At 45.5% G+C, this 27,366-nt stretch overlaps 1 protein-coding gene across 1 annotated transcript in view; it reads right to left on the bottom strand.

Annotated features, from left to right (window-relative positions):
- Positions 1-6,878: 6,878 nt before the first annotated feature.
- Positions 6,879-27,366, bottom strand: part of LOC149441777 (Fc receptor-like protein 6) — a 180,767-nt gene continuing 160,279 nt past the window's right edge. The window contains exons 2-4 of the mRNA XM_089656904.1: positions 25,065-25,346; positions 20,058-20,336; positions 6,879-6,904 (exon numbers count right to left, since the gene is read on the bottom strand). Coding sequence (XP_089513030.1) covers positions 6,879-6,904; positions 20,058-20,336; positions 25,065-25,346 — 587 coding nt within the window. The remainder of the gene's footprint in view (positions 6,905-20,057; positions 20,337-25,064; positions 25,347-27,366) is intronic.

Genomic DNA, 27,366 nt, shown 5'->3' with positions numbered 1-27,366 from the left:
ATTTATAACCAACTTTGAGTTTACTATATATTTTTTATAGCTGAAAGTAAAAAATATTATTTTTCTTCAAAAGTTTTGGCTTTTTTTTGTTTATAGCGTGAAAAATAAAAAGCGCACAGGTGATCAAATTACACCAAAAGAAAGCTCTATTTGTGTGAAAAAAAGGATGTAAATTTCGTTTGGGTGCAGCATTGCATGACCGCGCAATTATCAGTTGAATTAGTGCAGCGCCGAGTAGCAAAAAGAGGCGTGGTCATTAAGGGGGTAAATCCTCTGGAGGTCAAGTGGTTAAGGAGGGGCCAATATTTCTTTTTATTTTCTTATAATTTACATTAAAATCCAAAATAATAGCCAATTCCTCTTTAGATGTAATCTTTGTGTTCTTATCATTTATTAATGTGGAACGATCCCTATTGGCCACCTCCTGTATAGCTTTATTGATGGAGTCCTGGGGGTATTCTTTGGTGATAAAACGTTCTCCTATTGTTTTAGCTTGATCCCTGTAATCATCCTCTAAGGCAGTGTTTCTCAACTCCAGTCCTCATGGACCCCCAACAGGTCATGTTTTCAGGATTTCCATTATTTTGCACAGGTGATTTGATCAGTTTCACTGCCTTAGTAATTACCACAGCTGTTTCATCTGAGGGAAATCCTGAAAACATGACCTGTTGGGGGTCCATGAGGACTGGAGTTGAGAAACACTGCTCTAAGGTGCAGTTCCTTCTCAGATGAACACATTGCCCCTTGGGGATATTCAATAGCCAAGGTGGGTAGTGGAAACTATCGATAGGGATAAAGCCATGTCTGTCTACCCCCTTGAAGAAAGTTTTGGTCACTAATTTTTTTTTATTGCGTATCAATACTAGATCCAAGAAATTGATTTCTTCATTATTATGTTCCCAAGAAAATTTGATGTTTTTAGAATTATTATTAAGCTGATTCAGGTAGGTAGGAGGCCACCCTCCTCTCCTTCCCATACTATGATCACATCGTCTATGTACCTTTTGTATAGTTTCAAGCCCTCTGGGGATGTTCATATATTGCCTCTTTTCCCCAGAAGGCCATAAACAAGTTTGCGACACTGGGGGGCAAAACGTTCCCCCATAGCTACCCCTTTTTGCTTGGCGAAACAATTGGTGATTGTGCCAGAAATAGTTGTGCTATCACGTACCTGGTGATGGAGGCCAATGGAGAGAGGGCTTCCCTTGCGGCTAAGTTCCGGATTCCCCTGAGAGTGGGACAGCGGGAGTCAGGCCCAAAGTTGCACAGGTCGCCTGTAGGAGTGCTGGTTGGTGGTCCACTCAGAAGCACAGCTGGTGCACGGAGATAGGTCTGCAGACAGGAGGCGCCTGTGCGTAGTATGCAAGCCCTTCCGGGATTTAGATGTTTACTGGGTAGTCGGTTCAAGCCAAGGTCAGGTACCAGGTGGGAACCAGAGCAGACGTAGTCAGATGGGGTAGCCGGGGTCATACACAGAGGAGTGAGAGAGAGAGTATCCATAAGCCAAGCCGAGGTCATACACAGAGGAGTGAGAGAGTATCTGTAAGCCAAGCCGAGGTCAGATCAGGGGTAAGGCAGAGTAGACAGGTCCAGGAGCAAGCCGAGTCGGTAACAGGAAACCACAAGTCAGAATCACAGGAAACAGGAACAGGGCACGGGGGGCTAGAGATCATCCAGCAACTAGAGGAAGTGATGAGCCTCCTTATAAAGGCCGTCTGGCACCAGACTGAGGCTGATGTGTACTTCTGCGGCCATGTAGAGTACTGGCAGAAATGCCAGATCTTCCAGAACTCCTGCCGTGGACAGGACCCTGACATGTGATGTAAACAGAATTCTAGGCACTCTGTCAGGTATTTTCTTTGTGACCAAGGTAAATGGCTAAGTTCCCTTAGGCCCCAATGTGTAGCCTCTAAAGCATCCTGATGTCCTATAATTGTATATAGAGAAGCCACATCTGCACTAGCTAGAAAAATAGATGTAGAATTAAACTCAGTATCATCTAGTATTTGAATCAAATGCTTCGTGTCTCTGAGGTATGATGAGGTCTTTTTGACCAAAGGTTGGAGAAACGAATTGATATACTGTCCAAGACGAGCACCCAGTGATTGGATTCCATTGACGATAGGTCGTCCTGGTGGGTGTACATTATTTTTATGTATTTTAGGTATTGTATAAATTACTGGAATTTTACAGCTATCAGGAACTAGGTTTCTAGCCTCTTTTTTATTTAGTATTTTTTTTTCTCTGTGCCTTTTGTTACTAATTTTTCCAGTTGTTTTTTATATTTAAATGTAGGGTCTTTAGGGAGTTTCTGATAGGTCTCTGTATCTTCTAGTTATCCCTCTAGTTCAGCAATGGGCAAACTACGGCCCGCGGGCCGTATATGGCCCGGCGGACCTTTTAATCCGGCCCACGAAGCTAGGCTCCTCTCACAGTCCGCCCTGAAGACCGGTGTAGCATGAAAATCTGTCTCCTATGAGGATCTGTCCCCCTCGACGTATCTGCGCATGTGCCGGAGATCGCCGATCGGCTGCTAATGCCTGAAACTGGCACATGCGCAGATACGTCAAGGGGGAAAGATCCTCATAGGAGACAGATTTTCATGCTACACCGGAACGGCGCGGGAACACGGCGAGAGGAACGCGTGGAGCAAAGGTAAGTGAATTGATACAGGGGGGACTTGGGGACTTAATATGGGGGATGAATTACTATAGGGGGGATGAATTACTATATGGGGGATGAATTACTATGGGGGATGAATTACTATATGGGGGATGAATTACTATGGGGGATGAATTACTATATGGGGGATGAATTACTATATGGGGGATGAATTACTATGGGGGGTGAATTACTATATGGGGGATGAATTACTATATGGGGGGATGAATTACTATGGGGGATGAATTACTATATGGGGGATGAATTACTATATGGGGGATGAATTACTATGGGGGATGAATTACTATAGGGGGATTAATTACTATATGGGGGATGAATTACTATGGGGGATGAATTACTATGGGGGGATGAATTACTATAAGGGGGATGAATTACTATGGGGGATGAATTACTATATGGGGGATGAATTACTATATGGGGGATGAATTACTATAAGGGGGATGAATTACTATGGGGGATGAATTACTATATGGGGGATGAATTACTATATGGGGGATGAATTACTATGGGGGATGAATTACTATATGGGGGATGAATTACTATATGGGGGATGAATTACTATGGGGGATGAATTACTATATGGGGGATGAATTACTATGGGGGATGAATTACTATAGGGGGATGAATTACTATATGGGGGATGAATTACTATGGGGGATGAATTACTATAGGGGGATTAATTACTATATGGGGGATGAATTACTATGGGGGATGAATTACTATAGGGGGGATGAATTACTATAAGGGGGATGAATTACTATGGGGGATGAATTACTATATGGGGGATGAATTACTATATGGGGGATGAATTACTATAAGGGGGATGAATTACTATGGGGGATGAATTACTATATGGGGGATGAATTACTATATGGGGGATGAATTACTATGGGGGATGAATTACTATATGGGGGATGAATTACTATATGGGGGATGAATTACTATGGGGGATGAAGTACTATGGGGGATGAATTACTATGGGGGATGAATTACTATATGGGGGATGAATTACTATGGGGGATGAATTACTATATGGGGGATTAATTACTATGCTTACTATGGATGACACATACACATCATTCATCTACTCTTGGTCCGGCCCCCGGGTCCAATATATGAACCCATTGCGGCCCTCAAGTCAAAAAGTTTGCCCACCCCTGCTCTAGTTCCTTCATAGAGTATTCTTTGGACAGGACTACTATCCCTCCTCCCTTGTCTGCAGGTCTAATAACTATACCCTTCCTCTTGGATAGTCTTTTAATTCCTATTTCTATTCCTTTATTTGGTATTTTTTTGGGAACTTTAAATTTTTCTATGTCCTGAGTGACCATCTTTTTAGAGGCCTCAATTTGACTATTCCCACTGATTGGTGGGTTGAAGAGCGATCTATTTCGAAAAGGGTGGTATGTATAATCTCATTGCTTTGGGCATTACCAACTATATCCCTGGTAAGTCCAAAAAATATTTTTTAATATTCAATTTACGTGTGTATTTCAGAAGGTCCACATAAATATCAAACTTATTTGCCCCGCCCAAAAGGTCTGCCTGCATTTCATAGAGAAGGACAGAGACCCTGTGATGACGTCATAAGGTAAGAAAAACAGAAAAGTTTTATTTCAAAATTTTATTAGCATGGGGGGAGGGGGGGCAGCGAAGGCAAAATATAAGCGGGTGAAACTTATCTAAACTACAAAATTAATTTAAAAAAAAAGTTTTTCTGTACAATAATGATTTTTTTTTTAATATTTAAATATTCTTTATTGAGTTTTTAACAGGGGTATATAATAAGGATATAATACTCAGGCGCTGCCACAAATAAACGATCAGCTGCTGTAAGCACCAAAATGTGTTCCCATGTCAATAAAATTGCCCAAGAATAGTGCTGCGCTGCCCCCTAGTGACCCACAACATAAACCAATGATAAATAAACACCCTCCTGAGCATCAAAGCCAATGTGTCATTTAATAAATCCGTGAAACAAATAAAGTCAATAGTGAATAAAAAAAAAGGTGGTACTAAATCCAAATGATACGTGAAACACATATAAAAACATATATAAAAAAATAAACCATAGTCCAGTAGTAATAAACACCCGGCTGAGCTGAAGAATAAAGTGTAAAAAAAACAACAAGAACAGTAAAATATGTGAAACGTATATCGAAAATAAAACACGATCACGATAGCAGTAAACACCCGGCTGAGCTGAAGCATAAAGTGTGAAAAACCAACAAAAACAGTATTAAATGATTGTAAAACAAATTCCCGGCTGAATCATTAGCCCCCCCCAATGGAAAAAATATGTGATGAATCAAGTAGATGTTCAACTGGACTAGATATTTACAAAAAGTCAGTCATTAACCCCTGCCCTCCAGAGGATTTACCCCCCTCCCTTCCTGACCAGGCAATTTTTTGCGATATGGCATTGCGTTACTCTTGCTCCATCATGCAACGCTGCGCCCAAATTAAATTTACATCCTTTTTACATCCTTGAGATTTCTTTCAGTGGTATTTGATTGCCTGTGCATTTTCTTATTTTTTGCGCTATAAACAAAAAAAAAAAAAGACGGACAATTTTGAGAAAAAAAAACTATATTTTTGACTTTTTGCTATTAAACATGTCCAGTAAAAAAATTTTAAAAAATCAAATTTCGTCGTAAATTTAGGCCAAAATTTGTTCTGCGACATGTGTTTGCTAAAAAAAAATCCCAATACGTGTAAATTAACCACTTCCAGTCCGGACACTTTCACCCCCTTCCTGTCCAGGCCAATTTGCAGCTTTCAGCGATATCACACTTTGAATGACAATTGCGCGGTCATGCAACACTGTACCCATATGAATTGTTTAGCATTTTTTTTTAGACAGATAAAACTTAATTTTGGTGGTATTTATTCACCACTGGAATTTTAATTTTTTTGCTATGAAAATGAAAAAGTCCAAAAATTTTGAAAAAAAGTGTTTTTCTTATAAAATTTAGCAAATAAATAATCTTTCTTAATAAATCTTGGCCAAAATGTATTCAGTTATCTTTTTTAGTAAAAAAAAAAAAAAAATACCCAAATTAGTTTATAACCAAAAATTAGATTTTTTAAAATATATAAATGGCAACCCGCTCCTGCACTGCCCCCATCTGGCTGTTTATGTACATGGGTGGTTAAACATGTCCAGTAAAAAAATGTAAAAAATTAAATTTCGCCGTAAATTTAGGCCAAAATATATTCTGCTCCATGTCTTTGCTAAAAAAAAATTCCAAAACGTGTAAATTAATTGGTTTACGTTAAGGTTATAGCGTCTACAAATGGCAGCATAGACTTTGGAATTTTTTTTTTTTACTAGTAACGGTGGCAATGAGCGACTTATAGTGGGACTGTGGCGGGCATTCTAACACAGCGGGGGAACTGACTTGGTGTCACTGACATTCCCAGTGACACCAATACAGTGATCAGTGCTAATAATAAGCACTGACACTGTACTAATGACACGGGGCAGGAAGGGGTTAACATGTGGTGTGATCAAAGGGTTAACTGTGTGCTGTTTTACTATGGGGGGCTGTGTGTGTGCTTCACTGTAAGCACACTGCTTTAGAGGGCTGTGCTATGCAGAGCCATACAAAGCAGTGTGCAGAAGCTGGCAGGGGAGAAAACTGTATTGTTTACATACAGTTCTCTCCCCCTGTCGGTAATACTAAGTGATCACTGGGTGCCAGCGAGTAATCACCAACCGGGACCCGTGATTGACAGCTGAGGCCACGAATAGTGGTACGGGTAGGACGCGCACATGGCTAGTGCACGCCCCCTACACGGAAATAGAAAATTACATATATATATATATATATATATATATATATACATATACATGTGATTTTGCACACTCCTGTCACCCTGTAGCAGTATTTCTGCTATAGGGTGGTGGGAAAGCAGTTAAAAAAAAAAAGGATAAGCAGCTCTACTGAATATATACATAAAAACAAATAAATGGTGAATGATAGATGACACTTCATAAAGTGCAGTCCAAAAGTCATATAAAAGTCTCTTTCTTCTAAGGTTTTGATGCTCAGGAGGGTGTTTATTTATTATTAGTTTATGTTTTGGGTCACTAGGGGGCAGCGCAGAACTATTCTTGGGGAATTTGAGTAGGAAGTTCCTGTTGTTCCTTCACTTTCTATAGCTGCAATGACAAATATTTGTCAGATCTACGACTATTTGTCCCCAAAAATTTGCCCATCTGTGATAAGCCAAAGAAAGCAGGAAATTTATATTAGCGGCAGTAACATTTGTAAGGGAGGGAATGCAGAACGGGGGTGAGGGATATCATCAAATCAAAGCCCAGCAATCAAAGGTCCTCATTCTTCATCCCAGTATTTTCTTTTTAGTTTTCAAGTAATCGAAGACGATTCCACATATCAGGAATACGAGTAAAACGGAGAATACAAGATGGATTATATTCATTGTTGTATAATCTGTGAGATGAACTGTATAGTTATTAAAAAAAAACAAAAAAAACAGATTACAAAAAATAATTATTAAAAAAAGATTAAAAAAACAAAAAAAAAAACAGATTACAAAACAATTATTATTAAAAAAATTATAAAAATAATCATGCCAGACTGACTGCTGTTTCCTCATACCTATGAAAATAATTTGACATTTCTGAACAAGCAGAAAATACTTTTTAAAACAAGTTCCTATTTACCTCTGTAGCTATAGGTATTGCAAAGAAATTCATCTTTAAACTTCACACTTAGCCTTAAGGTGCACTGTGCCCAGACTATGAATGTTAAAGTTTTTTTTTACAATTCCTTAAAAAGGAACTTCCCTCGCCCTAGAGATTTTTTTCACCCTCTTACCTTGTCCTTTGGGTTGTCCACAAAAAAAAAAAATCATACTCACCCGCTCAGCAAATCCAGCATTGTCTGGAGTAACCTACTGCTCCATCTCAGCACTCCTGGTCTTGTGCCGCACACGTAGCCTTAAAGATCACCTGTGTGCCCAGACTATGAATATTAATGTTTTTACAAATCCTTAAAAAAGAACTTCAATCACCTACAGTTTTTTATTTCACCGTCTTACTTTGTTTGTTGGGTTGTCCACAAAAAAAAAAAAAACATACTCACCCGTGTGGTAGGCCCTTTTCTGTTTCAACCCAAATGCGTTCACGCATTCAAAGTCAGTTCCATAAAGAAATGGTTTGACCAGTTTGGTGTGGAGGAACTCAACCCTACTGAACACCTTTGGGGTGAATTGGAATGTCAATTTGGAGGCAGGTCTTCTAGTCTAACATCAGAACCTGACCTCACCAATGGTGGTCAGATCCATAACCCTACTGAACACCGTTAGGATGAATTGTAACACCAGTTGTGAGCCGGGTCTTCTCATCCAACATCAGTACCTGACCTCACCAATGGTGGCCAGTAGAGATGAGCGAATTATTCAAAAATTCGATTCGACTGATTCGGCGAATTCGTGAAAAAATTTCGATTCGAGTCGAATATATTCGCTGCAAATTTAACTTATAAAAGGGTGTTTCTAGGCTTCAGAGAGCCTTTATATTAGTGCAGAACACTGTACCTTTAATTTAAATGCCCTTGGAGTCTGCAGGGGAAGAGAAATAATACTGTCAGTCAGTATGACATGCAGATGAGTGCCGTCGATCTTAGAATCACCGCACACTTCACTCATTTGGGCAGTCACGGGGCCAAAACCAGAGTGTGGAGCCACAGTGTGGCGGTGGAGGCAGCAGCAATGGGAGGCCATACAGCACCCTATGACAAAATGGAACCCACCAGCAGTGTGAGGAGACCTGAAAGTGGCACATGGCAGAGTGTGGCGATGGAGACAGCAGCAATGGGAGGCCGTACAGGGACCCATGACACACTCTGGACCTGGCAGCAGCATGAGGAGGCGGTACAGGGGCCCATGACAGATTACGGGCCTGGCAGCAGCATGAGGAGTTGGTACGGGGGCCCATGGCAGATTACGGGCCTGGCAGCAGCAATGGGAGGCCGGACAGGGACCCATGACACACTCTGGACCTGGCAGCAGCATGAGGAGGCGGTACAGGGGCCCATGACAGATTATGGGCCTGGCAGCAGCATGAGGAGTCGGTACGGGGGCCCATGACACACTCTGGACCTGGCAGCAGCATGAGGAGGCGGTACAGGGGCGCATGACAGATTACGAGCCTGGCAGCAGCAACTTGGACAGGAGGACGTTCAGCTTCTGCACCGTCGGGTGCGTGCTCGCAAACTGTTGTCTCTTGGAAACGGATTCCAAGAAAGACTGCTGACGGAATCCGTGAAGAGGAGAAGCAGGAGAAGGAGCATCTGAACGAGCGGAATATGCCAACAAGCGACAACAGGGGCCCATGACAGATTACGGGCCTGGCAGCAGCATGAGGAGTCGGTACGGGGGCCCATGGCAGATTACGGGCCTGGCAGCAGCAATGGGAGGCCCGTAATCTGCCAGCACCCTATGACAAAAAATGGAACCCACCAGCAGTGTGAGGAGACCTGAAAGTGGCACATGGCAGAGTGTGGCGATGGAGACAGCAGCAATGGGAGGCCGTACAGGGACCCATGAGACACTGTGGATCTGGCAGCAGCATGAGGAGGCGGTACAGGGGCCCATGGCAGATTAAGGCCTGGCAGCAGCAATGGGAGGCCTGTAATCTGCCAGCACCCTATGACAAAATGGAACCCTGGGCTGGGGCAGGCAGAACCGCCGTATCTTTATCACGGTTTTCCCAGGCCACCGAATGGCGACGCTGCATATGCTGCCGCAACGCTGTAGTCCCAACATGGGCCCCCTGGCCACGCTTGACTTTCTGGCCACATAGTCGACATACGGCTACGTTTACTTCCTCGGGCGGCTTGACGAAAAATTGCCACACCGCCGAGTAGGAAACTTTGCCCCCGCTACTCCTCACTGGCTGACTGCTACTTCCTCCGTGCACACCGGCACCACTACTGGCCGTGGTGGTAGGCTGCAGTGGAGCTGGTGCTCTACTCCGTGGCCGTTTGCCTCCACTGACACTGCTGCGACCCTGCTGCCTCCTGGCAGCAGCAATGGGAGGCCGTACAGGGACCCATGAGAGACTGTGGACCTGGCAGCAGCATGAGGAGGCGGTACAGGGGCCCATGGCAGATTAGGGGCCTGGCAGCAGCTATGGGAGGCCCGTAATCTGCCAGCACCCTATGACAAAAAATGGAACACACCAGCAGTGTGAGGAGACCTGAAAGTGGCACATGTTTGGGGCATGATTCATGGCGGATTTAGTCAGTTGTGTCAGGAACTGGTGGTTTGAAATCCAGACTAATCCACGCCTGATTCATTTTCACAAACGTGAGTCTCTCCACACTTTGGGTGGACAGTCGTGTCCTCCGCGGAGTTACAATACCTCCTGCCGCACTAAACACGCGCTCCGATGCCACGCTACTGGCCGGGCATGACAGCCTTTCAAGGGCAAATTCAGCTAGTTGGGGCCAAAGGTCAAGTTTCGTTGCCCAGTAGTCAAGGGGATTGTCTACCTCGGTTGGCAGGGTGCTGTCCAAGTAGGCCCAAGCCTGTTGTTTGAGGTCCTGCTCCAGGTCCACCTGATGCTGCTGCTGCTGCGGCTGGTTAGTAGTTTCCTCACTGCGCTGGTGAAGAAAGCTACTCATCATCGACTGCAGACTGAGGCAGCCGCTGCTGGTGGAGCTGCCACTGCTCCTACCACCCCACCCCTCCCCTGCTGCCATGGCAGCGGAACGCGAGCGCACAGGGCCCACAGTGTCTGAGGATGGACGTTGGCGCACAAAGGCAGAGACCAACTGACTACATAGGTGGTTTTTATAGTACGTTATTTTGGCCTCCCTCTCAGCAGGTGTGAAAAAACCCACCATTTTTGAACGGTAGCGAGGGTCCAACAAGGTGGACAGCCAAAAGTCATCCCTCTGTCTGATGGTTATTATTCGGCTGTCGCTACGCAAGCAACCGAGCATGCTATGGGCCATTTGCGCCAAGGAATGCGAGGGACTCCCTGCCTCCATCTCCACAGCATACTGCCACGGTGCGTCTGGGTCCTCTGTCTCCTCCTCCTCCTCCTCTCCCAGATGCTCCTGCTCCTCCACTCCTGTCCGCTGAGTGGAAAAACCACCCATTTCACTCAATAATTCCTGAGCACAAATGTCCTCCTCTACCTCCTCCTCTTCTTCCTGTCCTGCCCCCACAGGGGTCATGTGGTGTTGAGATCTGTGCTCCACGTCTACCGCACCCTGACCAGCCATTGTTAACAGCATTTGTTCCAGGACGTGCAACAGAGGAATGACGTCGTTCATCCCATAGTCCTGCCGACTCACGAATAGCGTGGCCTCCTCAAAGGGCCTGAGCAAGCGGCAGGTGTCACGCATGAGCTGCCAATGGCTGACATCGAAGTTACACAGGGGAGTACCTTTATCCGCTTGTAACATCAGGAAATCGGTGATGGCGTTTCGCTGTTCGTAAAGGCGGTCTAACACGTGTAGGGTTGAATTCCACCTTGTTGCAACGTCGCAGATCAGGCGATGCTGTGGAATTCCGTTCTGCCGCTGCAGCTCAAGGAGGGTGTGCTTTGCGGTGTAGGAATGGCTGAAATGCATGCAAAGTTTACGTGACATTTTAAGGATGTCTTGCAGTGGGATGGTGGATTTTAGGAACCGCTTGACAACCAGATTGAACACGTGAGCCATGCATGGCGCATGGCACAACCTTCCTTGACGCAGAGCAGACACCATGTTCTTTCCGTTGTCGGTCAACATGGTTCCGATTTTAAGTTTGCGCGGAGACAGCCATCTGTCGATTTCTCTGTTCATTACACTCAGAAGTTCCTCCCCTGTGTGACTACGTTCGCCAAGGCATACCAGGTGCAGCACAGCGTGACACCGTTGCGCCCTGCACATGTGATATGCCGGTCGGGTAATGGGACTTGGCACGGGGGTGGCGGCTGAGGACACGAAGGAAGAAGAGGTGGTAGAGGCGGACATCTTTTGTGGACCAAGGACGTGCAAACGTGGAGGCAAAAGCGGCGTGACCTGTCCAAGTTGCTGGTGCGGCTGTGACGGCACCACGTTCACCCAGTGGGCCGTAAATGACATGTACTGTCCCTGACCGTAGTTACAGCTCCACACGTCGGCGCTGCCATGCACTTTGGCAGAGACCGACATGCTCAAAGACTGGCCCACCATCTCTTCTACATGTGAATGCAGGGCTGGCACTGCCTTTTTGGCGAAGAAATGACGGCTTGGAACTCTCCACCGCGGCGCGGCACAAGCCATCATTTCTCGGAAAGGTGCTGAGTCCACCACTTGGAAAGGGAGGGACTGCAGCACCAGCAACTTGGACAGGAGGACGTTCAGCTTTTGCACCGTCGGGTGCGTGCTCGCAAACTGTTGTTTCTTGGAAACGGATTCCAAGAAAGACTGCTGACGGAATCCGTGAAGAGGAGTAGCAGGAGAAGGAGCATCTGAATGAGCGGAAGATGGCAACGAGCGACAACTCCCCTCAGCAGAGGTGTTGGAGCCTTGACTGGCTGATAGAGGGCGATTGACGTCGGGTGACGGAGCAAGTAACGGAGCGGGTGATGGAGCGGGGGCTGGGGCAGGCAGAACCGCCGTATCTTTATCACGGTTTTCCCAGGCCACCAAATGGCGACGCTGCATATGCTGACGCAACGCTGTAGTCCCAACATGGGCCCCCTGGCCACGCTTGACTTTCTGGCCACATAGTCGACATACGGCTACGTTTACTTCCTCGGGCGGCTTGACGAAAAATTGCCACACCGCCGAGTAGGAAACTTTGCCCCCGATACTCCTCACTGGCTGACTGCTACTTCCTCCGTGCACACCGGCACCACTACTGGCCGTGGTGGTAGGCTGCAGTGGAGCTGGTGCTCTACTCCGTGGCCGTTTGCCTCCACTGACACTGCTGCGACCCTGCTGCCTCCTGGGCAACCCACCGACTGCTTTGCCACCCTCTTCTCCTGATGATGCGGAAGCAATAGCCTGATGACGACGAGGCTGCCAAGTGCGATCAGCCTCATCATCATCAATTAGGGTCTCCGCCTCACTACTAGCCCCCTCGGCTGCGTGTGGGTCAGGAGACAGACCTGTCTCTAGACCGGCTACCGAGCCACTCTCCTCGCCACTACTTCTTCGCCTGGCTGCTGAAGAGGCGGATGTCTCCCCCCGTTCCTGACCGCCCTCTGTTAGCTCTTCCTCACTGTACAGTGGGGCTGAGCCCACAGCATGCGATACTTCGCTTGGTGAGGGAACACCAAAGGACAGGGGCAGGTCGAGGACACGTGATTTCAGTGGGCTTGCTCCCGGGCCATGCCAACTAACGGTTGTGTCTGACGTACCCACCGACCATTGGCTGTAGGTGTCAGAGGTGACCTGGGAAGAGGAAGACGACCGAGCCAACCAATCGATGACGGCAGGGTTGTCGGTGGAGACACGACCGCTGGATGACACCGGGAGCAATGGCCTCTGGCTGCGACTAGTGCTGCCTCGACCCCTTCCTCTGCTGCCACGTCTGCTCGCTCCTAAAACATTGCCTCCTCTGCCACTCCTCTGCATGTTGTCTGACATACTCTTTAATTAAACGATTCTGTGTCCCTGAGTAACAATTCTGTGTCTGTCCCTGAGTAACAATTCTGTGTCTGTCCCTGAGTAACAATTCTGTGTCCCTGAGTAACAATTCTGTGTCCCTCAGTAACAATTCTGTGTCCCTCAGTAACAATTCTGTGTCTGTCCCTGAGTAACAATTCTGTGTCTGTCCCTGAGTAACAATTCTGTGTCCCTCAGTAACAATTCTGTGTCCCTCAGTAACAATTTTGTGTCCCTCAGTAACAATTCTGTGTCCCCGAGTAACAATTCTGTGTCCCTCAGTAACAATTCTGTGTCCCTCAGTAACAATTCTGTGTCTGTCCCTGAGTAACAATTCTGTGTCCCTCAGTAACAATTCTGTGTCCCTCAGTAACAATTCTGTGTCCCTGAGTAACAATTCTGTGTCTGTCCCTGAGTAACAATTCTGTGTCTGTCCCTGAGTAACAATTCTGTGTCCCTCAGTAACAATTCTGTGTCCCTCAGTAACAATTCTGTGTCCCTCAGTAACAATTCTGTGTCCCTCAGTAACAATTCTGTGTCTATCCCTGAGTAACAATTCTGTGTCTGTCCCTGAGTAACAATTCTGTGTCCCTCAGTAACAATTCTGTGTCCCTCAGTAACAATTCTGTGTCCCTCAGTAACAATTCTGTGTCCCTCAGTAACAATTCTGTGTCTGTCCCTCAGTAACAATTCTGTGTCTGTCCCTGAGTAACAATTCTGTGTCCCTCAGTAACAATTCTGTGTCCCTCAGTAACAATTCTGTGTCCCTCAGTAACAATTCTGTGTCTGTCCCTGAGTAACAATTCTGTGTCCCTCAGTAACAATTCTGTGTCCCTCAGTAACAATTCTGTGTCTGTCCCTTAGTAACAATTCTGTGTCTGTCCCTGAGTAACAATTCTGTGTCCCTCAGTAACAATTCTGTGTCTGTCCCTGAGTAACAATTCTGTGTCTGTCCCTGAGTAACAATTCTGTGTCCCTCAGTAACAATTCTGTGTCCCTCAGTAACAATTCTGTGTCCCTCAGTAACAATTCTGTGTCTGTCCCTGAGTAACAATTCTGTGTCCCTCAGTAACAATTCTGTGTCCCTCAGTAACAATTCTGTGTCCCTGAGTAACAATTCTGTGTCTGTCCCTGAGTAACAATTCTGTGTCCCTGAGTAACAATTCTGTGTCCCTCAGTAACAATTCTGTGTCCCTCAGTAACAATTCTGTGTCCCTAAGTAACAATTCTGTGTCTGTCCCTGAGTAATAATTCTGTGTCTGTCCCTGAGTAACAATTCTGTGTCCCTAAGTAACGTTTCTGTGGCCCTAAGTAACGGTTCTGTGTCCCTGAGTAACAATTCTGTGTCTGTCCCTGAGTAACAATTCTGTGTCTGTCCCTGAGTAACAATTCTGTGTCTGTCCCTGAGTAACAATTCTGTGTCTGTCCCTGAGTAATAATTCTGTGTCTGTCCCTGAGTAACAATTCTGTGTCTGTCCCTGAGTAACAATTCTGTGTCCCTCAGTAACAATTCTGTGTCCCTCAGTAACAATTCTGTGTCTGTCCCTGAGTAACAATTCTGTGTCCCTAAGTAACGTTTCTGTGGCCCTAAGTAACGGTTCTGTGTCCCTCAGTAACAATTCTGTGTCCCTCAGTAACAATTCTGTGTCTGTCCCTGAGTAACAATTCTGTGTCCCTAAGTAACGTTTCTGTGGCCCTAAGTAACGGTTCTGTGTCCCTCAGTAACAATTCTGTGTCCCTCAGTAACAATTCTGTGTCTGTCCCTGAGTAACAATTCTGTGTCCCTAAGTAACGTTTCTGTGGCCCTAAGTAACGGTTCTGTGTCCCTCAGTAACAATTCTGTGTCCCTCAGTAACAATTCTGTGTCTGTCCCTGAGTAACAATTCTGTGTCCCTAAGTAACGTTTCTGTTGCCCTAAGTAACGGTTCTGTGGCCCTAAGTAACGGTTCTGTGGCCCTCAGTAACAATTCTGTGTCCCTCAGTAACAATTCTGTGTCTGTCCCTAAGTAACAATTCTGTGACCCTAAGTAACGTTTCTGTGGCCCTAAGTAACGATTCTGTGGCCCTAAGTAACGGTTCTGTGGCCCTCAGTAACAATTCTGTGTCCCTCAGTAACAATTCTGTGTCTGTCCCTAAGTAACGTTTCTGTGGCCCTAAGTAACGATTCTGTGGCCCTAAGTAACGATTCTGTGGCCCTCAGTAACAATTCTGTGTCCCTCAGTAACAATTCTGTGTCTGTCCCTAAGTAACGATTCTGTGGCCCTAAGTAACGTTTCTGTGGCCCTAAGTAACGATTCTGTGGCCCTAAGTAACGTTTCTGTGGCCCTAAGTAACGTTTCTGTGGCCCTAAGTAACGTTTCTGTGTCCCTAACTAACGTTTCTGTGTCCCTAACTCTCTCCCTGAATACAGCCAGGTCTGCCTCTGTTGAATGACTGGAGGCAAATGGAGAATTCTAAAATGGCCGCCATTTATAGCTCGACCATTACACAGTGCTGGCTGGCTGGCTGCTGATTGGCTAATGCGATCACATGTCATGAATGAATGCATTATGGGTCAGCGCGCCTTGTCTGCGCGCCTTCCCAGACATCCCCGCTCCGTCGCCGCACATGTCGCCGCCATTTTAGGAAAAATTTCCTAATATTCAAAACGAATTCCACTTCGCCTAGTTCGATTCGCTCATCTCTAGTGGCCAGCTCCATAAACCCCACTGAACACCGTTAGGATGAATTGGAACACCAGTTGTAAGCCAGGTCTTATCCAACATCAGTACCTGACCTCACCAATTGTTGCCAGCTCCATGAAGGCTACTGAACACCCTTAGGATGAATTGAAACACCAGTTGTAAGTCAGGTCTTCTCATCCAACATCAGTAACTGACCTCACTAATGGTGACCAGCTCCATAAACCCCACTGAACACCCTTAGGATGAATTGAAACACCAGTTGTAAGTCAGGTCTTCTCACCCAACATCAGTAACTGACGTCACTAATGGCGGCCAGCTCCATAAACCCTACTGAACACTTTTCGGATGAACTGAAACACCAGTTGTGAGCCAGGTTATTATTATTATTATTATTATTATTATACTGGATTTATATAGACTGAAAGAAGGAATAGAAGATTTGGTTATTAGCTGAAGGCAGGATAGGCTTCCCTGAAGAGAGAGGTTTTCAGAGATCGCCTATAAGTGGGCAGAGTAGGCAATAGTCTGATAGATTGGAGTAGAGAGCTCCAGAGGATGGGGGAGGCTCTGGAGAAGTCCTAGAGATGAGCATGGGAGGAGGAGACAAGGGAGCTAGAGAGCAGGAGGTTGTGGGAGGAGCAGAGAGGACGGTTTGGGTGATATTTGGAGGCAAGATTGGTGATGTAATTTGGTGCAGAGTTATAAAAACAGTCGAATGCAGTGAGTCTCGAAAGAAGAGAAGGATAGAGAGGGAGGGTTAGGGAGGACTTGAAATGTGCTCAGTGAGGAGAGAAGCAAACCAACTCCACTACCTTTCTGACCACTGGGTCTGGGTGAGTGAGTCCAGAAAAGGCCTCCATAGGAAAGGGCTGTGGAAGAAGCAGAATCTGATGCTTGAAGCCAGGTTTCTGTAATTGCTAGTAGGTTAACCTCCCTGGCGGTATTCCTGAGTGTAGCTCGGGGTAAAGTTTCAGCACCACAAGCGGTAACCTCGAGCTACACTCGGGAATACCCTGCAGCGCTGCTCCGGGATCTGTTCTTCACTTACCTTGTCCTGCACTCCCGCGATGTCCCTCCTGCAGTGTCCCCTGCAATGTCCTCCGGCAGATGCAGGCATCTGTCTTCTGGGTTCTGTCCCCTGCAACGTCAGGACGTACGGGGGACGGAACTGGCAGGAAATTTGAAAGTTGTAAAAGTGACATTCACTAAATTCACTAAAATCACATAGTATAACATTCCTGTATCAAACCATTTCACATACATTTTGTCCCGAGTGCTTTGTCCGGCGCCCTGTCTGCATTTTTACTGTTCTTTCTGCCTGGAAACTGAGAAACGTCCATGGCGTCCAAAAAGCGCCCCTTTAGGTCAAAAGCGGTTTTAGACCGGCTAGAGAACAGCGATAGTAAATCAGAACCACTTGCAGAATTGACTGATATTGATTCGTGGGGGAAATTTGTCATCAGACACTGAAAACGATTTTGCAACTTTGCTCAGTAATATGCGAACTTGGCGCTATATTTCAAATTTCAGTGATTTTGGTTTGATTATATTATTTAATTAAATTTATTATTATTTTATTATTATTTTTTATGATTATTTATTAAATTATAATTTATGATTTTGTGTTTCAAATTTTATCATACCCGGGATGTTTCCTAGACTCTTGCTCGGACAGATTACAGTGAGTTATTCCTAAAAATTACAGGTCTACAATAGAAAAAATACATATTTCCATGCAAAAAAAATGTACCGCTTTGAGCACAGAAATATGGACATAATCAGACAGCTAGGGAGGCTACGGTCATGGACAGAGGTGAGCTTATTACAGACAGAGCGGGTATTCCAGAGTGCACATGAAAAAGGGAGGGTGGTTTTTTAGGAGTACTGGGACAGAGATTAAATTGAGTGGATTGCGGCTATTCCTGGAGGAAGGAGGGTTCCTGGTGTGGGGTGAGATACTGGAGGACCATGGTTTAGGGAGATATCCCCAGAGGTTAGGAGAAGAAGGAGGGTGCCTGGTGTGAGGGTGAGATACTGGAGGACCAAGGTTTGGGGGATATCCCCAGAGGTAGGAAAAGCAGGGTTCCTGGTGTGAGGGTGAGATACTGGAGGACCAGGGTTTGGGGGATATCCCCAGAGGTAGGAGAAGGAGGGTGCCTGGTGGGGTGAGATACTGGAGGACCAGAGTTTGGGGAGATATCCCCAGAGGTTAGGAGAAGAAGGAGGGTGAGGAAAGTAAGGTGGGAATGGGATGTATGTGAGGGCACATGCCTTCCTGTCTTGGTGTTTGGGTCAGCAGGAGAGTGAAGTATCAGCAGGAGATGATGAGAGAAGTAGTAGGGAGATGGTAGCAGTGAGGGAGAGATGTATAAGTGTTGAGGTGGAGCAAAGGGGTAAATAAACGAGATTTTGAGAACAGAGGATAGTAATATGAAAAGGGAGAGTAGAGGTGGCATATTAAAAGATACATGGAGTGGGACTCAGACTTGTAGGAGATGTTTCCCAGGGTGTTTGCTTGCAGTCCATCCAGTGTGCAGTAGAGTTCTTTGCTGTATCTTCCTGCTGCTTGAGTTATCCTGCTTTAGATAAACTGCTGTGTTCAGCTGCTGCTTCACACTCCAGCAGAAAATGCACTCACACAGGAAAAATGCCGGTTGGTACTTAGACTCCAAACCTCGGATGATCCCACTCCTTCACCACGGCGACCTGCCTGTGTACCTATCCTGCTGGTTTCAGGTGAGCCTTTCCACTGCTATAGTAACTGGTCTTCGAGCCTGACCCCTGATCATGATAAAATGGTTTCCTTGTACATGATTGGGTATTCTTTGCAAAGAGAATTCTTTGCAATGTGGTAAAAAATTTTACCACATTCTTGAATTAAATAATTTTTTAGTATTTCCTCCTCCCCATGCTCCTCCCCCTCACCTTTCCATCAAGATCAATAATACAACTATCAGTGCCTCCCCTCATGCCAGGGTACTGGGTGTAATCCTAGACTCTGACCTGCTCTTTCAGGCCCTTATACACTATATTGCCAAAGTATTGGGATGCCTGCCTTTACACACACATGAACTTCCAGTCTTAGTCCGTAGGGTTCAATATTGAGTTCCCGCCCTTTGCAGCTATAACAGCTTCAACTCTTCTGGGAAGGCCGTCCACAAGGTTTAGGAGGGTGTCTATGGGAAGGTTGGACCATTCTTCCAGAAGCACATTTGTGAGGTCAGGCACTGATGTCAGGGGAGGAGGCCTGGCTCGCAGTCTCCACTCTAATTCATCCCAAAAGTCTTCTATCGGGTTGAGGTCAAGACTCTGTGCAGGCCAATCAAGTTCCTCCACACCAAACTCACTCCTCCATGTCTTTATGGACCTTGCTTTGTGCGTTGGATGTTGGAACAAGAAAGGGCAATCCCCAAACTGTTCCCACAAAGTTGGGAGCATGAAATTGTCCAAAATGTCTTGGTATGCTAATGCCTTAAGAATTCCCATCACTGAAACTAGGGGTCCAAGCGCAACCCCTGAAACACAACCCCACACCATAATCCCCCTCCACCAAACTTTACACTGGAACACCTGAATCCAATGATTTGGAGGGGTGTCCCAATACTTTTGGCAATATAGTGTAGCTGTTGAAATCTTGCTGCCTTCACCTCTGTAACGTGTGAAGGTGTTCCAGTCACCTCCATGGCCACAGGTTTATAAAATCAAGCACCTAGGCATACAGCCTGGCCTGGGTCCTGACCTCAATCTGATAGAAAACCTTTGGGATGAATTAGAGCGGAGACTGTGAGCCAGGCCTCCTCCCCTGACATCAGTGCCTGACCTGACAAATGTGCTTCTATAAGAATGGTCAAACCTTCCCATAGACAACCTCCTAAACCTTGTGGACGGCCTTCCCAGAAGAGTTGAAGCTGTTATAGCTGCAAACGGCGGGGCCAACTCAACATTGAACCCTACGGACTAAGACTGGGGGGCCATTAAAGTTCACGTGCGTGTAAAGGCGGACAGACCAATACTTGGGGCAATATAGTGTATGTAGGTTAACTTACTTTTTATAACTGATGGTGAAACAACTTACCTCTTATCTGGACAAAAACATCCTCACTCTTCTTAGAAATATTGGATGCAGATCTCACTTCACAGGAATAATTCCCAGAATCCTCCAGTTGAGCGGACTGGACTCCATATTGATCAGATAAACTGAATTCCCTAACATTGCATCCATCTCTGTAGAAAGCAAACTGCAGTTCTGCCCTCTGTCTGAGCGGACTGAGACTGGTGTCACACTTCATGGTCATGGTGTCACCTGCTAAGACTTCCAATGTGCTTACATTTAGCACTGGGGTGAAAAACAGCTCTGCAAAAAAATAAGCAATTAAAAAAATCATATTTGCTAGAAAGGATGCGTGTCAACATTCTGTAAAAATCTGATGAAATTTGTGACCATTAAAGCTGAATTCCAGGTATGGATTTTTTTTATAGTTACACTGGTTCATATGGGACTAATGTTGAAGCAGAGAATCAACATAGCAGTCACCACTATTTCAGTCTTTGCCACTTTCCTCCGGGTCCAAGGGGTTTGCTCACTTGGCACAGGTGACATTCACAGAACTTCTTTCATTTTTCTCAGTGCAAAGCATGCAAGCCATTCCCTAATTTGATGAGGTGGAGAGGTGGGATGGTTACTATTTCCACCTCGCTCAATAAAGGAAAGCCTTGCACTAATTGAAAAAAATTGGTGGTAAGTGGGAAGAATGCTTCTTACATTGGTGGCAATTGTGAAGAATGCCCCTTACATTGGTGGCCAATGGGAAGAATGCGCCTTACATTGGTGGTCAGAGGGAAGAATGCTCCTTACATTGGTGGTCAGTGGGAAGAATGCCCCCCTTACAGTGCTGTTGTGAGTGTACCCCTTACGTACAGTCTTTGCCATTTTCCTACAGGTCCTAGGGGTTTGCTTGCTTGGCACAGGTGCCAGTCACAGAACGTCTTTCATTTTTCTCAATGAAAGAATGCAAGCCATTCCCTAATTTCATGAAGTGGAGAGGTGGGATGGTGATGCCACTATTTCCACCTCACCCAATAAGGGAAAGCCTTTCACTCATAGAGATAAATGAAAGGGCATTCTGTGAATCGCACCTGTGCCAAGTGAGTGACTCTCTGTGGCTTATAGGTAGCAGGGCAGCCACTAGGCCTGCCTTTCTCAACCTTTTTACCCCAGAGGAACCCTTAAAACAATTTTTAAGTCTTGTGCAACCCCTGATAAAACCAAAGTATTAGGAGACAGTGGGAAGAATGTTTCTTACATTGGTGGCCATTGGGAAGATTGTGCCTTACATTGGTGATCAGTGGGAAGAATGATCCTTAAATCAGTGGCCATTGGGAAGAATGTTTCTTACATTAGTGATCAGAGGGAAAAATGCTCCTTACACTGGTGGCTATTGGGAAGAATGCTCCATAAACTGGTATCCAGTGGAATGATTGCTTCTTACATTGGTGGCCAGTAGGAAGAATGCTCCTTACATTGGTGGTCAGTGGGAAGAATGCTCCTTGAATTGGTGGCCAGTGGGAAGAATTACCACTACATTGGTGGCCAGTGATAAGAAGGCTCCTTACACTGGTGACCAGTGGGAAGAATGTTCCTTACATTGGTGGTCAGTGGGAAGAATGTCCCTTACATTGGTGGTCATTGGGAAGAATGTCCCTTACAATGGTGGTCAGTGGGAAGAATGCTCCTTGCATTGGTGGTCAGTGGGAAGAATGCCACACTTACAGTGGTGTTGTGAGTGTCACCCTTACGTACAGCTAAAAAAAGTAATTGGTGTCATGCAGCTGGCTCTTGCAAGAGGCACTAGCCCCAGAATTATGCAGCACCATCAAATGGGAGGTCATAAAGCCACAGCTCAAGGAACCTCAAGCAACTGTTGAAGGAACCCTAAGGTTCCAAGGAACCCTGGTTGAGATAAGGCTGTACTAGGCACAAAGCAGCGATCGCTGTTGTAGTGGTGAATACTACAGTGCAGGGGCGGACTGACCATTCGTGCACTCGGGCACTGCCCGAGGGCCCGGGGTCAGTATGGGGCCCCAGAAGATGCCCCTAGTACCTTCCATAGACTTTTTGGGAGTGGTTTGAGTGTGGGTGAGGACACAGGGGCCCCATGATCTCTTCTTGCCCGGGGGCCCCATGAGTTGTCAGTCCGCCCCTGCTAAAGTGATTCTTTGCTTCCATCATGGTTCTATAGGTATGCAATATGCATGCTTACATTGTGCCAAGCTGTAACTATGCAAAAAAAAATCAAAATCTAGAGTTCAGCTTTAACATCAATGAATTTTGCCCAAAAAATCAACAAATTGTGACAATAACATTATCAATTTTGGAGTCAATTAGGTTTAAATTTTACAGAAATGTAATAAAATGTTGCTGCTCGTCTCCATAAGTTGCTAGTAGCCTAAACAGCATAGTTACATAGTTAGTCTGGCTGAACAAAGACAAAAGTCCATCCAGTTCAACCATCAAAAAAATAAAAAAGTTAGAATCCTATACCCACAGTTGATCCAGATCCAGCATGTGTTGGACATAATTGTAATGGTTGGGTGATAGTCTGTAATTCTGCACAGATTGTCTTTTAATCTAAGCCTGGGGGTATATTTGTAATCTGTTCAGCGATAACTCACATTCACTTTTTATCATAATAGGGATGAAGTCACTACGTTTCCTCACTTTGCAATTTGAAGCGCTCATGTCACAGGAATAAGTCCCAGAATCCTCCAGCCTGGCAGAATGGACTTCATATTGACTGGACGAACTGAATTCCTGAACTTTCCATTCATCTCTGTAGAAAGCAAATTGCAGTTCTGTCCTCTGTTTGAACATGAGTCTTGTTACACACATCAGAGTCATGGGATCTCCTTCTACCATCGAATCCATCGGATTTTGGATTTTCATAATTCTTGGACTTTCGAACAGTTCTGCAGAGAGGAAAATCCAGGAGGAAAAATATTACTGCTTTTTCTATGTGCAAAAACAACAGGTGAGCTACTAGCATGCTATGAGACCCCTGACCCAGGTTGAGGTGGCTATTCACTACAACAAGGGTTAATTAGCGTTATGATTCAGTTTGGAGTTAGTATTAGACTTGGGGTTCAATTCTTTTAGGGATTACATGCTGAGAATAAATATTAAGTGCTCAATAAATAATGGCAAGGCTAAAGCTAAGGTTGTAATTGAATGTAAGAATTTGTTACATTGGACCAGCTTGGATCAATCTAAGTATGTATTTGGACTGGACAAGGTGGAGATTGTGATACCACCACACCACCTTCTCCAACCAGAGAACACTTTGCATTCATTAGGAAAAAGCAAAGTGTTCCCTGAATGGTGTCTCTGCGAGCAGACACCTTCCTTTGTTCACAATGCAGCAGGACAGCCGCTTGGCACAGGACCCGGAAGCTAGCAGAGATCACTAGAGTATTGATGCCTACTACATTGATCTCCAACTTACATGGATATCCCACAGGCATAGCACATACAAACGTACATTGGTGCAAACTGGACCAGTGTAACTATGTAAAAATTGCCATACCTAAACTTGAGCTTTAACCGGAATGAAGAAGACGGTTGGAAAGATGGTGGCTACATTAGTGGTGGATGCTGGGGAAGGGTTTAAACATTTGGGAGTGACCTTGGAAAGCCTATGTTGCTTCCCAGGCTCTTCCTGGAGAGTGTATTTTGCTCAGGGGCGGACTGACCATTTGGAAACTCGGGCACTGCCCGAGGGCCCGGGGTCAGTAGGGGGCCCCATGAGATGCTCCTGGTACCTTTTTCATAGGCGTTTTTGAGCTTGGGCAAGGACACAGGGGCCCCATGATCCCCTATTGCCCGGGGGCCCCATGAGTTGTCAGTCCGCCCCTGATGCTGTTTATTCCTGTCCTAAACTTTGAGGCCTGAAGCTTCCTGCTCTCCTCTAGGAAGGTGATTGCTTGGATTGGAACATCAGGAGTGAAGACTTTGCTGCTGAAGAGTGTCCTGAAGAGCTGGGGAGAAGCTTATATTAGTGAACATTGCAGGAAGTTCTGGTGGCTCATCCAAGGGGCTAGTATGCTGAGCTGAAGCTGATCCGAATCTGAATAGTACAGAGCTCTGGCCTGTGGAGCCTGTTCCTGGCCTACCTTTAGCCACTTGTAAAGTTGTCTGGAGGAATGTTTCTTTAAAGAGACTCACAATATGGTACAAGGATCTGGCATGGATAGCGATCCAAAAAGGGGTTGAGAACTTTCATGCATGCCAAAAACCTGTGGAGATATCGGCATTGCCCCTTTTGCATCATTCACACAGAAACTGCTTTTCACGTCTTCCAACAGTGCCCCTTTGCACAGGACCTGTTGAGGGCCCAAGTGCATGAACTCGAAAACTTTGTACTGTGGGTCACCAGAAAGGGCCTCATCCACCAGAATGAGAGGACAGGGTGCCAACCATCAGTAAATTAATGGTCAGTTTGTACTGATGTCTATTGAAGACTGTTGCAGACTGGTCCACAGTCTACTCATAGAGTATAAACCTAAGGACGTTAATGAGGAAAAGGACATCTGAGAAGATTTCTCCTTCCCCCACTCTCCCTTATGTGTCTTTGTTCTTTAATAAAACTTTGGACCTGTGAACTCTTTCCTCCTCCCCTATTGCTCCTCCCTATCCCCGATCACACCAGATGCTTAATGAAATGTTTTGAACAGTTTGATTTGTTGATGCCAGGTAGGATGTGCTGGTCAGGGGACCAACTCAGGCACTGTGCATTTGACATTGTGCTGCTTGGTATTTAGTGGTACCTTAGGGTCCACATAATGTTTACATTAAATGTCAGCCCCCTGAGCCACTTGGGGGTCCCTAACGGATTGTAGGGGGTGAGGGGTACTACATACCAAGAGGTTTGTGCATCTCTTGTATTTAGGGACTATTGCAGTTCAGCCTGGGCATCATTGAAAGTTTGGAGTGAAGTTATGGTTCATTCATTTGTTATTAAATGCTAATCCTCACAAGCCTGTTATAAAATGTTACGTAATCCCTTGGTTGGTCCTGTGACTGACTCACCGTTTATCCCGACCATTATCTCCTGACTCCTCTTCTTTACATTGTTGGTTGCAGTTGTCACTTCACAGGAATATTTCCCAGAGTCCTTCACCTCAGCAGACTGAACTCCATATTGATTATACAAAGTGAATTCTTTGACATTCCGTCTATCTTTGTAAAAAGCAAATTTCAGTTCTGTCCTCGGTCTGAGAGGGCTGAGACTGGTGTCACATGTCAGGGTCATCTCATCACCTTCTACCACTGGATCCGGGGTCACTTTTATCTTTGGGATTTCAAATAGCTCTAAAAAGTAATCACATAGACAATCTGTAATAGTAATGTATCTTTTTGTTTTGATGAGTGCAGAATTCACATCACACCGTACAAAATGGGCTGATGCAAGTGCAATACTTTCAGTTTATTGCCTTCCTCCTTGTCCTGTTTTATTTATTTTTGTTGGGAATGCAACAGCATGTACCATAATGTATTGTATATAGTATTTCTGTGTTAATATCACTTGACCAGTAGATGGCACTGTACTCTAAAGGTTACTAGTTGTGCATGTGGAAAACTTGTTGGTTCTATGTCTTCTCTATCTCTCTTCAGGAAGTAACATGTCTGCTATCACTGCTGAAATGTGCTCTGTATGTTTGTAACTTAAGCCGCACAAGTAAAGTCAGACTTCTGCCTCATCACTACCAGTGTCTTCTCTAACACATAACCAACAATTTTCACTTTCAGGGAAATACGGATTATGTTCGTGGCAGAACAGCCTTGTAAACTGACTGTACCCAGGACTGTAGCTGATAACTGCTGCGGAACGTCTTCCTTTGTTACTGCTGTATTATCCTTCTGCAGTGTGGACAGGGTTAAACTGAATGTTCATTAATGCAGAAGTGATGCATGCAGCCCTCATTATGGAGACCACTTTTTAATGCTGATCTAGGGTGTGTTTCAAGTGCAGGGGGAAGCCATCTTGGCCGGGTCTGATTTGTTCCTAGAGGAGGATGATTGGTTGATGTAACCGAGCAAGAAGAAGGGGAGGCTGGTAGGTTGCTGAGGTAAAAGGAGAGGACTGTCTTGATGCAAGCAGGTATGTGGGGAAAAGACTGGGCTGCTGTTAGCTGAATGAATCCCTGTCATAACTGATGGGTGAGAACTCAGAGAAGCAAAGAAAGAGATGGAGAACCTTCTCCCTGGGAGGGTGTGAGGTGTGAATTCGATGCCTGGCAAGATCAGACTGTAGTGGAAAGCACTTCTAACGCTCGTGAGGAAGGAAAGGAGAGACTGTCTCAGGAGGATTTAAAGAGAGACATCACAGCAAGTCCTATCCCGCTCTGAGGACTTGAACTGAACCAGACTATGTGCTTGGAGACCCAGAAGGGGGAACCTGGGTCTGGTAGGAGAGAAACACCATACAAGTTAATCTCTTGTCTGCTTGTGCTTTTTTCAAGGGCCCCAACTTTGCCGGCCAATATTTTTTTCCTTCAATCACTGGCCAGTAGGATTAAACTGGGACTCCTTGTCAGGAATGGACTTGCCAATAATGGTGGGACTCACCTGCCTTGTGGGCTACAGTACCAGGGCTGGCCAGCGGGTGCTCTCAACAACCAGAGGTTCACTTCGGCAATTAGCCATCACCTGGGGCTGATTGCAGGTGTATTTAAGGAATGGCCAGACCTGCAGTCTGTGCCTTGGTGTGTGTTTTTCCATGGGCCCCTGTACCTTGTAACCTGCATTCCTGTTCCTGTCCCTGTCCTTGCCTGACTTGTTGCCGACCCTGCCTGATCCTGACCTCTGCTGACTTCTCCTGTTTGATCCCTGGCTTGTGACCCTGACCATCCCTCTGCCTGACCCCCTGTACCTACCTGCCCGATAGTTATCGACCCGGCCTGCCTGACTACGTTGTGCTCTATATGTGTATGTACCTGTGTATCTGTATCAGTTTAGGTTTGGGTTTGTTTCACCTTGTTGTATTTTTTTGTGTTAGCTTGGGGTTTGGTGCACTGCGTTTATATTTGTATTGTTAGTCTTAATAAATTGTCTTATTTATACCATATCTGAAGCCTGCGTTTCCCTGTGTCAGTCCACACACTTCTGGTCACACCCGCATCTCTGACACTCATATAGCAAGTTAGGACTGTATTTATATGCTGTTAGGTGAATGCAGATCGGTTTTGTTAATTACTGTTAGTCAGAATACTGCAGGTGTTTAACATTTTACTGATTGTACAAATGCACTTATTAATTCTCTCTTCTTTCAGGCTACGTTTGGCCTAATAAATTCTTTGAAATACCTCAAGGTGTGTCGATAGGAAACTGC

Source organism: Staurois parvus, unplaced genomic scaffold, assembly GCF_062004578.1.
Source record: "Staurois parvus isolate SC_StPar_1 unplaced genomic scaffold, SC_StPar_1.0 ptg000948l, whole genome shotgun sequence".
NCBI lineage: Eukaryota > Metazoa > Chordata > Amphibia > Anura > Ranidae > Staurois > Staurois parvus.
This window is presented reverse-complemented; position numbering and strand designations above follow the sequence as displayed.